The 15000-nt window shown below is 43.7% G+C and overlaps 1 protein-coding gene across 1 annotated transcript in view; it reads left to right on the forward strand.

Moving 5' to 3' along the window:
* LOC125045558 overlaps window positions 1-15000 on the forward strand; it is a 57055-nt gene that overhangs the window by 16951 nt on the left and 25104 nt on the right. The window contains exons 2-3 of the mRNA XM_047642882.1: window positions 12212-12512; window positions 13451-13643. Of these exons, the coding sequence (XP_047498838.1) occupies window positions 12221-12512; window positions 13451-13643 (485 nt within the window). The 5' untranslated portion in view covers window positions 12212-12220. The remainder of the gene's footprint in view (window positions 1-12211; window positions 12513-13450; window positions 13644-15000) is intronic.

Raw genomic sequence — 15000 nt, forward strand, 5'->3', positions numbered from 1 at the left:
CCGCAGACGGTCACTTGTCCAATATGTCGCGCGTTGAGACCCTGGCGCCGCCGGCTTCGCGGAGCTGGGCTTGTGTATTTTCAGAGAAATTATTTCCCCTCAATATAAATATTTCCACTTTTACTCCCATGGCGGACGATTAGTTTTTCTTTGCACGTATTTCTTTTAGCTTCAGAGGTGGGCAAAGATATGTGTAAGAGCGCAGCATAACTTCTATTCGGCATCTACCGGGAACAGGCTGCCCGCCACTTGTTCTCCCACATTGCTCTGTTGCGCAAGTGTTAACAGTCGGTCGGAGGGAGGGAGGAGGGTGGGGGGGTTAAGGGGACAGCCGGGAGGGCGGGAGGGGGGTCTATGAGGGGAGTTTCGCGAATTCAGGATTACAAATGAGATTCAAGATGCATTCCGCCTTAGGCTTTTTATTTGATAAGATCGTTCGAGCCCAAAGTCATGAATATGCATGCGCGGCTGTGTTTATTAGCATGGGCTGGAGCATGTTTACTCTTAGTCGGTTGTTTTTAAATAGTTCTTCAACTCTGCCTCCTCCTCCTCCTCCTTCTCCTCTTCCTCCTCCTCCTTCTCTTCCTCCTCCTCCTCCTCCTTCTTATGTTTCTTCCTCTTCCTCTTTTTCTTCCTCTTCCTCTTTTTTCTTCCTCTTCCTCTTTTTTCTTTTTCTCCTTTCTTTATCATTCTCATCACCATTTGTTTCGTCATCTTTCATTGTATGATATTTTTATATGTGCAGCGGGTGGCTTCTTCTAAGTCATAAATCAAGGTGGATCGATAATACTTTTAAGGCTTTCCATCATTAGCGGTTGTCAATAGAAGCCCAAATGAGGCTTGTTAAGAGGGGGGGGGGGATCGATACAACGTAACGTAAACAAGGCTTCACCCTCAAGCCGGAGGTTTCTTGGAACTCAGAGAGAGAGAGAGAGAGAGAAAAAAAAACGATTATACGAAGATGCATAAAAGAAAAGTACGATGAGGGACTAGAATTGCGTAGGCGAATGTTTGTGCTGGTATGTGTTCGTATTTGCTTTTGTGTGAGTGTCTGTGGTGCCTGTTCGCCTGCCTGCATATGGTCTGTGTAACACTCCTTCGGTTGATGAAGCTGTCCACGAAATGACAGCGAAGGAGGCGTGTGGCGAGTGCTGGTCTGGCACAAACAGCGAAGAATAACCCAATTAGTGCTGTACCTGAGGCAACTATGAGAGACATGTGAGATGCGAGGGAGAAAGATGATATGAAGAGATGGGAAGGCGTGGAAATAGAGGGAGAGAAAGATATTTCTTAAAAATAGAGTCGGAAAGACAAGGGGAGGATAATGGAAATGAAGGAGAAGGGAGAGGAAGAGGAAGAGAAAGAGAAAGAGGAAGAAGAAGGGGAAGAGGAAGAGAAAGAGAGAGAAAGAGAAACAGCGAAGAAAGAAAGAGAAAGAGAAGAGGAAGACGGAGAAGGAGAGATTGAGACGAAGACGAAAGACGAAAGTGGTAACAACCAAATAGCCAAAAGATACGATTGATTAAACCCAACACGCACGACGTCGCCCGAAGGCCTCGCCCGAAGAAGAAACGAAATGACGCTCACTTGGGAGACCTTCGTCGGGCAAGAGCGGCAGCAAAAAGGACGCCAGCCAAACGCCCTCGCTGCCAGACAAGGGAGTCGAGCGCTGCGGACGAGGCTTGGGGAACGCCCCTACAAGCCGTCCGCGCGAGATGAGCGGCGACAGCAGCCTCCGTCGTCATGGCAACCAGCCCTGCGTCCCGAGTCCGGCGTTGGGGGAAGAAGGGAGCACGATGAGGGGAAAACTCCAAGGGGATTTGGATGGACGGGGGAGAGGAGGAGGAGAGGCCTGAAGGACTGGGAATGGGGAGAGGGGAGAGAGCTGGGGAATGAAGGTGATGGGAATGGCGAGATAAAGGGATGAAGAAGAGGAATGGGTGTGAAGACTCTGAATGGCACGAAAATGGGAGAGTAAGTAGAGGGAATATGAGAGAACGTGTAGGAGTATGGGGGGGACAATTGAGAGAGAGAGAGAGAGAGAGAGAGAGAGAGAGAGAGAGAGAGAGAGAGAGAGAGAGAGAGAGAGAGAGAGAGAGAAGCTGATTAACAAACAGGCAGAGAAAGAGGGGAAGGGGGTAGAAAGAGAGAGAGAAAAAAAACTTACAGAGAAAGAGATAGGAGGAAGGAGGGAGGGAGAGTGGGATATAGAGACAAAGAAAAAAAAATACAAAGAAGAGAGAAAAGACAAAGTAAAGAAAGAAAGAAAAAAAAGAAAAAAAGAAAAAGGAAAAGAGAAAAGAAAGAGAAACAAAGAAATCAGCAACCACAAATCACCAGGAGTCACACAGGCATACTTGATCTCAATGTCTTGCCAGAAGCCCTACAGAAAGATCTTTTAAAGTGCCTTAGATATGATTTTTTTAACTCTTAATCTTAACCCGAAGACGATTCTTAGAAAGAGGAGAGTGAAGGGCAGTCCTTCATCGGCCCAAGACAGCTGATGACTCACCCGCCCCTGCCTTCAATCGTGTCTCTGTTGGCATCGCTTGAGGAAGAGATAGGAGGCGCGGATATTTTATTAGTACTGCTATCAGTAGTAGTAGTACCTATCATTTTTATGATTGCTATTATTAGTAATAGTATCTGTTATTATTATTCTGACCACCATCATCATCATCGTATTATTATTATTGGGATTATTATTAGTAGTAGTAGTAATGGTGGCGGTGGTAGTAGTAGCAGTAATATAATTACTACTACTACTACTACTACTACTACTACTACTACTACTACTACTACTACTACTACTACTACTACTACTACTACTATTACTACTACTACTTCTACTTCTACTTCTACTGCTAATACTACTACTACTACTACTATTTATTTTGTTTTTTGTTGTTCCACATATTCAAGTACGTTATATAACACTTCCCCGCGGGCTTTTATCATATTGGGTATTCTAAATGGATTCTTTTGTTATGTAGATTTCCCCCTAAGTTGATAAGCACTTTTTTTCTATCTTTCTTTTTTTGCGTTCTATAAGATTTATCGCTGGTAGGGAAAAAAAGGCGAAGGAGGGAAGAAAGGTGAAGAGAGGAAAAGCATACAAAAAAAATTGGGAATAAGAAATAAAGGAACAGCGAGTAAGTGTAAAAACTAAATAAACGGCGTTAAAGGAACAAAAGACAAAGAACGAAAGAAAACGGAAGAAGGTGAAGGATGACTCATTGAGAGAGAGAGAGAGAGAGAGAGAGAGAGAGAGAGAGAGAGAGAGAGAGAGAGAGAGAGAGAGAGAGAGAGAGAGAGAGAGAGAGAGAGAGAGAGAGAGAGAGATAAATAAATAGAGAGAGAGAGAGAGAGAGATAAATAAATAGAGAGAGAGAGAGAGAGAGAGATAAATAGAGAGAAAGAGAGAGAGAGAGAGAGAGAAAGTGCGGATGAAAAATAGACAGACAGACAGACAGACAGACAGACAGACAGACAGACAGACAGACAGACAGACAGACAGACAGACAGAGAAAGCCGACGGGGAAGTGGCAGGAGTCCCGATCCCACTGAAGTTCTCTCGTCTGTATTTACACGAAGGAATCAGTTCCGGCTGAAATCTGTTCCTCGCTTTAAAATTCGGCAAATTTGTATTTTCATTTTTCTCTTCTTTACAGTTTATTATTATTATTATTATTATCACCCTTTCACTCTATTTCACGTTGCGTAGCTAAAGTTATATGAGACAGAAAATGGGAGGGAGGAACATGAACTGAATTTCAAAGTTAACGTTTGGCCAAACTTTGCTTTAGGAGATCTGAGCACTTTCTTTGCTCTTAGCTTCACTTCTCCTCTCTTCTCTTCTCTTCTCTTCTCTCCGTTCTTCTTTTCTTTTCTTCTCTTCTCTGCTCTTCGATTCTCTTTTCTTCTCTTCTCTCCGTTTCTCTTTTCTTCTTCTCTCCGTTTCTCTTTTCTTCTTCTCTGCGTTTCTCTTTTCTTCTCTTCTTTCCGTTTCTCTTTTCTTTTCTTCTCATCTCTGCTCTTCGTTCCTCTTTTCTTCTCTTCTCTCCGTTTCTCTTTTCTTCTTCTCTCCGTTTCTCTCTTCTCTTCTCTTCTCTTCTCTTCTCTTCTCTTCTCTTCTCTTCTCTTCTCTTCTCTTCTCTTCTCTTCTCTTCTCTTCTCTTCTCTTCTCTCTCTCTCTCTCTCTCTCTCTCTCTCTCTCTCTCTATTTCTGACCTTCCATATATTCACGTTTTCTCTCTTTATTTCTTCTTTTTTTTTATTTTTTTCTCACTATTGTAGAAACTGGCAAGTGTCCAGATTAAGTATAATGATGTCATTCTCTTCAGTCATGACGTCACCACGCGGCAAATATTGACCATGTTCACGCCCTTGAAAGTGTGCGTGTGTCTGTTTTTGCATGTGTGTTTTTGTGTATATGTCTATGTATATATCTGTGAGTGTTTGTGTGCTTGTGTGAACGAGTATATGCGCATTAAAAAACATGTTTCATTCATGTTTATTTACACTTGATATATGTTGTGAGACAGGACATGGATCTGTGTCAAAGAGAAAGTCCCGTTCAGTCGCCGTTTTTGTTCCTGTATTTTTCCGGATCTCGCCACCAGAGTTCAGACCGAGAGGAGAGAGAACAAATGAGTGTCTGCAAGCGTTTGGATTTCGTTTTTATCAACAATAATTTGAGATATACTTCAATTGGAGTATATAAGGTCTTGTTTTTTTCTTCTCTCTGCGGGCAGTTATTAGATACTGCCACATTTTACACGCATTTTGGTTACTAGATTCGTGGTGGCAAACATGAATGCCCCTGAAACGCATGTACGCATAAATGCACTCTTAGTCACTCACCCCCAAGTGCAGTTGGGGAAATGCTTAGTTACTTCCTTTGTTTGTTTGGCGGTCGGGTTGTGACTATTTATGTACATGTGTTTTTTTTTCTTCATTTATGTGAACCACATTACATTGCTTCTTCTTCATCATCATCTTCTCCTTCTCCTCCTCTTTTTCCTTCTTCATCCTCTGCTTCATCTTCTCCCTCCTCTGCTCCTTCTTCCTCCTCTGCTTCTTCTTCTTCCTCCTGCTTCTTCTTCTTCTTCTTCTTCTTCTTCTTCTTCTTCTTCTTCCTCCGCCTACTTCTCCTCATTCCTCCTTCTTCTTCTCCTCCTCCTTATTTTTTCTTTACAGAGAGAGGGATATTAATTATCTTCTTTGAGGTCCGAGAGAAGTGATTCATACCGCTTGAGTGATTCCTTTGAGCCGAGAACTTACAAAAAAAATCTAGCCTCGAAACAATACTTGCTTCAAACCCAAGTACACCAAACACGTGCTTGCAAACGTCACGCATATCTGTACTGCAATTGTATCGATGGATTTGTATAGTAACACTATAGATGCTTGCGAGGCTGCGGGCGTGTAGGATAATTGCTCGTACTGAAACATGTGCTTGCGAATGAGTCGATTTATTGCAGCGTGCGCTATCTGAGCTCATCTCGGCCGGGAGTTGTTACGTGTGGGGCTCGGCGGCGTCAGCTGTCTATTAAACGTGACATTCAGTGTTTCTCTCTGCCTCTGTCTGTCTGTTTCTCTGTAAGTGAGTCTCTATATGTCTGTTTCTCTCTAAGTGAGTCTCTATATGTCTGTTTCTCTGTCTGTGTCTGTATGTTTTTTTTTCTTTCTCCGCCTCTGTCTGTCTGCCTGCCTGCCTGCCTCTCTCTCTCTCTCTCTCTCTCTCTCTCTCTCTCTCTCTCTCTCTCTCTCTCTCTCTCTCTCTCTCTCTCTCTCTCTCTCTCTCTCTCTCTCTCTCTCTCTCTCGCTCTCTCTCTCTCTCTCTCTCTCTCTCTCTCTCTCTATCTTTCTCTCTCTTTTCAGTCATACTCCAAGTTTTTCCTGGCTCTCCTTCTACCTCCTAAACATATCTGTTACGCAGATCACTACCGTACATTAATCTCTTAGACGTGCTAGTCGGGACGTGTGTTCCCAGCTGGCCTCAAGTTATTTTCCTTTCCCGCAGTGCTTGTCTTGTTTATTTTCTCTCCCGCAAGATCAGTCTCTCGGTAAGGCCTCTTGATCAATCCCTCAATTTTTTCTCTTTTTTAACCCCTCTATAGTCTTTGATGATGGAAACTGTTCCCTCTTTCGCTTGCAGGATTTATTGATTGCTATATTGCTACGGACTTGCCCTTCCATTTGGCGCTCTCCCGTCTTTAGCAAGAACAAAGTGATCCCAATTAACATGATACAAAAAAATGACATAGTATCCCTTCAAATCTTGACAAGAAGAAAACGGAGACGTGTGTCTTTGGGGACGGAGCGTAAAAAGGACATTCGCGACACACATCGTAAGGACTAGAGCGTGATGAGTCTGTATCGTAATTATGGCCTTAATGACGATTTGAGGTGATGACTCCCTATCGCTCGACATCATGGCTTCTCCTCACTCCCCTCTCTCCCTCTTCTCGGCGGTATCGGATTCAACCGCGCATGTGCAGTGATGTCCACAAGGAATTAATTTATTATATTTTGTTCGGAGGCAGACGTCGACGGCGGTGAGGCCGTGGAGGTGGGGGGACAGGTAATTTGAAGCCGAAAAGGAGTCAAATTACAGAACAGCATTGTTGGCGCCTCTAGGAGAAAAGTTCAGGTCCAACTCAATTTCTTTTTTACTCGTTTCTGGGGCACAACTGTGATGACAGTTCGTGTGTACTTTTGCAATTAAGGTTAGAAAGTTCTGGTATTGGTAACATGTGTCATAATGATTTTATTTCATGGTGTGCAGGTTAGAAATAACAATATGATTGATATCAAACAGGATATTCGCACAGTAGCATTACTTTTTTGGTCGGATAACTGCATTTTGTATATAAACGTTTCTGGGAGAAATTTAATAACAATACTCTTAGTAATATTTTAAATCCTTCAATAAATATTAATAGAAGCGTTAATAAAGAGGGTAATCTAAACAAAATAAAGTTTAGTAAAAACACACTATAGCAGGAAATATGGCACCATACCTTTCAGAATCTCGCTCTAGAAGCTTTTTCGAGATAACAGTTGGGCGATTTTGCGGCCTTTTGAAAGGGGATTTCCGACCATACATCCCCGCGCATTTACCTCTCGACACCTGGCCGATGGGTCCCGAGGGATACCCATACGTGAAATGGGGCGCGTGTAAGCCAATATCAGTACACACATGGCTACTCTTTATCCCTGGAGAGATCGTACGCACATGTAAGCCAATATCAATACGCACATAACTGTTCTTTTTTGGTGCTAGTGTTTCCGTATTGGGTTATAAGACTTGTCAACAATGAAAGAAGTTCTGTATTGGTTATTTGGTTTTCTATTTCACGGAGAAAACCTTTTCCAGGAATTCTCTGGTATAATATAAGGCTTCGCAACTTGCAAGATGAAAACCGCCCTTCCATCATGAAATCAATAGAGGGATAAGATCACTTTCCCTGGCTTTAAAAAAAAAGGTAAATAAAATGAACATGGACTCTGGAACTCTGTACCCAGATCCGGATTTTAAAAGTGTCATTGAAACAAATATATAGCAAATCCGCACAAACTGTACCATAACACCACAGGCAGTTATGTGGTATTAAAAAGGAAAAGAATTCAAAGAAAATGCATTTTGGGTGAAACCGAATAATATTTGTGTTTCCGTATTGGCAGAGTTCGTTTTTGAGTGAATGCGAGTGGCTCTGTGCTGAATTTGCGTAACGAGGAGTAACTGCGGTAAATTTAGGATGTAACCCTAATCCAACGGGGAGTAATCCGACCCTTCACCCCCCTCCCCATCCCTCCTTCCCCCTCCTCCCTCTCTTGTGTCTCTCTCTTTCTCTTTTTCCCCCTCGTTGTGGAATATTTTCGGTTTGTGCACTTCGCTGTCTCATTATCCTTCTGTCTGTCAGCATTCCTGTTTTTCTGTTACCTTACATTCTTTCCTTATCTTTCTCACTTGTTTTCCTCTCTCGTTCTCTCTCTCGTGTCTTGTTTCCGCCATTCTTTCCTTGTTTTTCTCTCTGACGCTAGTTTTTCTCTCCTGTTTTCTCTTTCTTTCTATCTTGTTTTTTCCTCCATTATTTCCTTCACTTCTTCTTTCTCTCCCTATCCCCATCCCCTTCCTTCCCCCTCTCCTCCCCTATCCCCCGTCCCCCTTCCTTCCTTCTCTCCTCCCCTTTCCCCCACCCCCTCCTTCTTGCTCTCCCTCCCCTCCCTTCGTCTTTCGTTCCTCTCTCTCTCTCTCTCCTTCCCTCTCATTCTCCCTACCTCTTCCTTCTCTTCCCTTTATATCTCCACCCTTCCAAATCCAGCGGAAGGAGGGCGTGCAGGTCAAAGGTCACCGGCGTGTGAAGGCGGGGACGAGTAGCAGGTCGGCCCCGCATGGGAAAATCGCTTATTTCGGAGATGATCACAGGGTGGGAGGCAGCATGTGGGGGGGGGGGGGGGTGTAGGTCAAGGTTGGTGCTTTGGCCGAAGGGAGGGCGATGGTTCAGAGAGATGGAGGTGAGAGAGAGACAGAAAGGGAGAGATGGAGGTGAGAGAGAGACAGAAAGGGAGAGAAGGGAAAGCGAGAGGGAGAACGAGAGGGAAAGGGAGGAAGGGCCGGAAGGTGGGAGAGTGGGAGAGTGAGTGGGAGATTGAGAGAGTGAGTGGGAGATTGAGAGAGTGAGTGGGAGAGTGAGAGAGTGAGAGAGTGAGTGAGAGAGTGAGTGAGAGAGAGGAAAGAGATATAATGAAAAAAAGAAAAGAGAGAATGAAAAGAGAATGTATTATGCTGAATTAACATATGGATAATTACGAATATCGTGTGACGCAGTTATGCCCCGCCTTTCACTGATACTTGCAGAACATCGACCAATTGTAATGAGGATAAATTATAACTAATAATTTGGACGGCCGGAAATTACCAACATCGAATTACGAAACGTTTGCTTGTTGGCAATTGTGTTTGTTTGTATACGAAGCATGAAAAGGGAGTAGCGTATAAGGGATAATAAAGAAGATGAGTGCGGAGTGATAGCTTGGCAACACGCTACTGCAGACTCGGGGACAGGAAGGTCGTTGTTGCACCGTCTGGCGTACGAAAGAGACCGGATGTTGCAAGGCTATGCCACTGGGGTCAAGCCGAACGCAAGAGGTTCGCGGTCATTATCTCATTTTTATTAGTATCCTTTTTATCTTTTCTTTTTCTCGTGATTATTTTAAAGTAATATTAAGCAATGAGCGTCACAGAGGGCAATCAGAGACGGGTATTAGCACGGTGATTTTTGTCATTACAATGAGAACTATGATTTGCACACCCATGGCGCTAAAGACACGGTTTCTTCTCCTTTTTTTGTCACTGGGAATATAAAAGACAGTTTTTAGCAGCGGCTTTGACTCTGGCTTCGGGCAAGTGATGGACAAATGAGCCACATCCGGACGAGGCGATTTCTGTAATGCAGTGTTGATAGTTTGAACAACCGGATGCCTTGATACTCTGTAAGTGGAAGCGCGATAGATCGGGCAACAGAGGGAGCGAAGGAGAAGTGGGGATAAGAGGAGGTTGGAGATGGATAAGGGGGAAGAGGTGGAAGAAGAACGGAAAGAGGTGGAGGTGGAAGTGGAAATGGAGGTGGACGTAAAGATAAAGGTGGACTACTTGGAGGTGGATACATTTTCGTACGGAAAAGGAGGGTTAAGCGACAAGGAGACAGGAAGAGATATTCATTTTTCTTTTTTTCTTTCCCTTTTTATCCTCTCGCTTAACTGCATCTGCTCCCCCCATAACTGCTCATTATACCAGGCCAGCGGAGGCATACCCACGCCCATTCACCCGTAGATCCCTTATTACACCTCACTCCACCCATGTCCCGCTACCTCTACCCGCATCCGCAAAGCCGTCTGCATATGGTATCCGCACCAAGACCCGGTTCAACGCCACGAGCTCTTCTTCGGGATAAAAGCAGGACTTCGGATAACAGTGCCACCCCTGCCTGAGTAGACTCCTTTCTAACATCAACCGTGGTCTAGCAAGAAGACTCGCACTGGACCCACAGAGCCACGTATCCGTACCATTGCCCGGCTCCCCCATTTGAATGCACGGGACTCTGCAGCTGCCATTTTTATAACTGTTAATTAGATGGGAGCAGATGCGGTCAGAAACTACTCTAATTATAAAAGGGTTGCGCGGTGGGCTTCATGGGTGGTTGCCCGATAGAATGAAAAAAATGGATTTGGTGGAAATAAAGCAGCTTATCCCCCCCACCTCTCTCTCTCTCTCTCTCTCTCTCTCTCTCTCTCTCTCTCTCTCTCTCTCTCTCTCTCTCTCTCTCTCTCTCTCTCTCTCTCTCTCTCTTTCTCTCTCTCTCTCTCTCTCTCTCTCTCTTTTGCTCTCTCTCTCTCCCTCTCGCTCTCGCTATCATCTATCTATGTATCTATCTACTGACATATATATATATATATATATATATATATATATATATTGTGTATGTATATATATATATATCTCTGTCTGTGTGTGTGTGCATTTATGTACTCACATGTGTGTGTGCATTTCTTAGACTTTCATCATCGGCAAACCAAAGGGCGGCATTTGAATATTTATGGAACCTTCGACATGGAAATTGGAGAAGAGGCGACAGCATTCGCCATAAATCTCTGCGGTAATGTAACATGATACCTGTGAACGCATCCGTGCGGGAGGAGCGAGTCGCGCCGCCCCACATGGAGCTCTGTTTGTTCATTAGGCAAGCTCATCCAAACGGGAGGGAGGGGAGGGGGGGAGGAGGTGGAAAAACAACAACATGGCACCCACTCCCGAAACGGAGGGAGGGGATGGTGGAGGGAGGGGGATGTGTGTGTTGGTGCGGAGGTGGGGGGGGGGGGGTCCTGCGTGGTGGAGAGATACGTCTGGTCGGGAGGAGGAATGGGGACTGTCCTTCCGTGAGAGGAAGAGTTTCGAAAAGCGATCAGGTGTGTTCAATCAGATATCTGTCCACCTGCGAAAAAATATATGTTTATCTTTGTCGATGTGTACCTTTTTGAAAGAAGGTACACATCGGCACTATAATACTGTAAGTCGGAGGGCCCGAAGCAATAGACGGTGCAGCGAGAAAAAAAAAAAAAAAAAAAAGACCGGGCGAGAAAGAAACTTGTTTGGAAGATAAGAAGTATTTGATGATGTTTATGTGAGCGATAAGAAAGTTTCTCTGCGCGATATTTTTTTTAGGAGAAAGGAATAACTGGTATATTTTTACGAGCGAGGTTTTTTTTTCTCTCTCTCCTTTTTGACAGTTCATATCGTTTAAAAAAGGAGAAAGAAAAAAAGATAAAAAAGAAAACCTGATAGCAACTTCAAAATGGGGCAAAACACCTGTGGTTAGAATTCCGTCTATCTCGAAGTAGCTTTTATTTGTTATGAAAAGAAAACCCTATATCCACTTATAGGCAAAGCTTGCGTGCTCAGTAAAGTCAAATAGAATAAATCGCTGTGTTGTTTTTGTTCGTTCGCCGTGAAACAAATAAGGGGACAAGAAACAAGAACAAGAAACCGCTCTATTTTTACGGTCCTATACTAATGGTTTCTTCCCTAAACAGCGAACGACTCCATTAGAAATAAGCATTTATCGCTAATCTAAAAGCGAGAGACACAAAAATGGAAACAACACGTTCAACAAGTTGATAATCCCAAAGTATTAATAGGAATTACATTGGCCATGAAGGTCGGTTACAACGACAACACAAATAACCATGCCATTAGGTATTTCCCCTTTCGCTGAGCCTCCCTCCCGATAAAGCCATGATCTGCATCGGTAATCCCTTAATCCCTCGCCAACATATTAAGTCCCTCCCTTGCTGGTCGCTCGCCATTGCCACTTCGGAATTTCGCTCTCCTCGACGCCGTCATTGAAGTACTTGTTGGTCATGTCGTCAAATTAGGGGGGTTCGCGTCCTTAGAGTTTACTGGCGGGAGAATGATGACGAGGTTCTTTCGTTGGGATTATCCTGATTACTGTGTCTTCTCGTGGTTTAATGCGTGTAGTCCTTTTGTCGCTTTTAGCTAGCACGTCATCTAGATGGTTGTACTTCATGGGATTTGGTGCTTAACTTGTTATTAAGGGCTATAAATTGACATGTCTTTTACTGTTCACACACATACCATTGTTATTTCTTTATCATCCACTAATAAGTTTTTTCTTTTCTTTTCCAGTCACAAACTATGTCACGATCCACCATGCCGACCACATCGTCCGAACACTCGACCCCGACTTCAGCTAAGGTGAAGCGCAACCCTTCGAGCGTCAGCCGGAAGAGCAACGGCGACAGCTACAACCTCAGCAACGGCAAGACCTCTCCGTTGAAGCCCAAGTCGAAGCCATGCTGTTCCCAGTACCACCTGAACAGCGTGTGGTCCATCTGGTACTGCCTGGTGAGCCTCGGTTTCATGGCCTACCTGGTGTACAACGGCGTAAAGAGGTTCCTGCTGTACGCGTCCTTGCCCTGGCCTCAAGGTGAGTGTCTTTCGCACTAAGGTCGAGGAGGAGAGGCGTAGAGGAGAGTGTGATAATGATATGGGGGATTGGGAATGATAATGATGGGGACTGTCTTGAAAGTACAAGGTAGAGAGAGTGTGATAATGATGGAGAAGAAGAGATATTAATGATAGATTAATTATAGGGGAGAAGGGAAATGTAACAATGCTATCCTCCATATGATTCATTAATTAGAACTGAATCTCACTAAGCATTCATACGGTTTAATTGAAATAGATTAGAATAGCATTATTATACTATCAGACTGCCATTCTTTATTTTGAATGCTTTCTGAACTTCACATAGATAATGTAAAACCACTACACTAACCACTATTCAATTTTCAACGAGTTATGTTTAATGAATGAAAATAAGAGGAATAAAACTTAGGGATCAATATACTGCATATATTTTTTCAATGAATGAATGAAATAATATAGGGATTGGTCTGTGGCTTATGCTGTGAGTGCACATGCAAAGCTCTTCTAATTAACCAAAGTGCATTAACATTCTGATTGATGTCCCTGTTGAATGTTGATGACGAAGCAATTTGTTAGAACTTTAATGACTCTTACTGCTAATTGGCACCCGTGCTGGTGGCCTATTGCGTAGGTGTTTTTATTTGATATAGTGTTTAATTTGTCAGTATCTGTGGTCTTTTAGTGGTTTATCATCATTTGTGTCATGCATGTTTATTGCCTCTTAAGTACACTCTTTGACAGATAGGTAGATATGTAGGCTGGTAGGTAGGTAGACAAACAGTGTGGACAGACAGATAAATTGATTGGTAGATAGGTAGTTAGATAGCTAGGTAAATAAATAGTTAGATAATTAGATAGAATGAGAAAGATAGATAGAGAGAGAGAGAAGAAAAGCCATGTACAAGCACCTGAATAACATTCCGAACGCCTCCCCAGACCCGCCCTACGTCGAACTCAACGCCTACGTGGGACTCGTGGGCGCGTCTGTGGTGCTGCTGCCCTTCTTCCTCGTGACGTCACTGCTGAAGGTGGGCAATCTGGGCAACGACGGATTCAAGCTAGGGGCGTCCCTCTCCACCTGCAGCAGGGACCCTCCGCCAGTACTCGAGGCAGCTAAGGGAGTCGTCAGGTAAGTAAGGGTTTGGCGTTAAGTGAGTGAGGAGAGAGAGAATGAATGAGTGGATGAATGAGTGAGTGAGAGTGTGATTGTGTGTGTATATGCATGAGTATGAATATGAGAACGAGTATGAGTGTGTGTGTATGGGTGTGTGTGTGTGTGTGTATGTGTATGTGTGTGTGTGTGTGTGTGTATGTGTATGTGTATGTGTATGTGTGTGTGTGTGTGTGTGTGTGTGTGTGTGTGTGTGTGTGTGTGTGTGTGTGTGTGTGTGTTTACTTCGGTACACTGTTGTTATTTTCCTCTTTGGGTTTAATGGACCAAGCTGAACGAGCGAGCGGTGAATTCAATAGCTTCTCTTCACGTCAAGTTGCGTCTAACTTTCTACCACAAGTTCTAAGAGTTCAGCTTAGGGGAACGCACGGAGTGACGAAAACTTTTTATTATTAGTTAGAAAGCGTAATTGTGTTGTCAGAGGAACGTTGTTTTTTTTTCCAAAGTTTTGTCTCCATTGGACGTAGATTCGAAAGCTGGGCGTAAGAAGCCTCTTGTTTTGTCAGAGGAACGTTAGGTTTTTTTTTTTTTTCCAAAGTTTTGTCTCCATTGGACGTAGATTCGAAAGCTGGGCGTAAGAAGCCTCTTTAAGAGTAGGCGATGAGAGAAATTAAACACATAATTGGCTTATTGGGTGAACTTTCGATGGGCAGGACGCCAAAGAGGGATGAAAGCTTTATCCCCATTGGTCGCCAAAAGAAGGCAAAGTGATATGAAAGATTCTCTCCGATTAGTCGCCAAACGCCAAAGTGGTTTGTAAGGTTCAATTCGATTGGTCGACGCAGCGCTTTTGGCGACGGAGACTCGGCGGGAAAATTCTAATTCGGTCACGTGATTATCCCTAAAGGGTGTTATTTTACAATTGACGCGGGATATCCCCATGTTCACTCACTAGATTCAAATACTCCCTGACAAAAAAATAAGAAGAATGTTTGTTGCGATGCCAAGAGGAAATGGTTGACATGTCCGAGGGCGGATTGCGTAGTGTGAAGGAATGAACTTACTTAGTTGGGATATTGAATGTCGGACGCTGGTAATCGCATCGGGGTTAAAGATTTTCCCTTTCGTTAAGCAATTTTATTTTTTTTAAAGATGTAGCGTGTTTAATTTCGGGCAATATACTCCTGACTTTTGTCCTCTTTTATCTGATTTGTTTGATGCGTTTAAGGGTTTAGAATTAGTAACCATTGCATGCGGCGATACTATTTTGGTTCATGACGTACAGCTCGGCATTCGCCTCACGTTTCACTAAAGATAGAGACTAATGCATGAAGATTATTTTTTTTTTACTTCATACTTTCGTGCCGCTCACCCA

The sequence above is a fragment of the Penaeus chinensis genome, chromosome 37 (assembly GCF_019202785.1).
Source record: "Penaeus chinensis breed Huanghai No. 1 chromosome 37, ASM1920278v2, whole genome shotgun sequence".
NCBI lineage: Eukaryota > Metazoa > Arthropoda > Malacostraca > Decapoda > Penaeidae > Penaeus > Penaeus chinensis.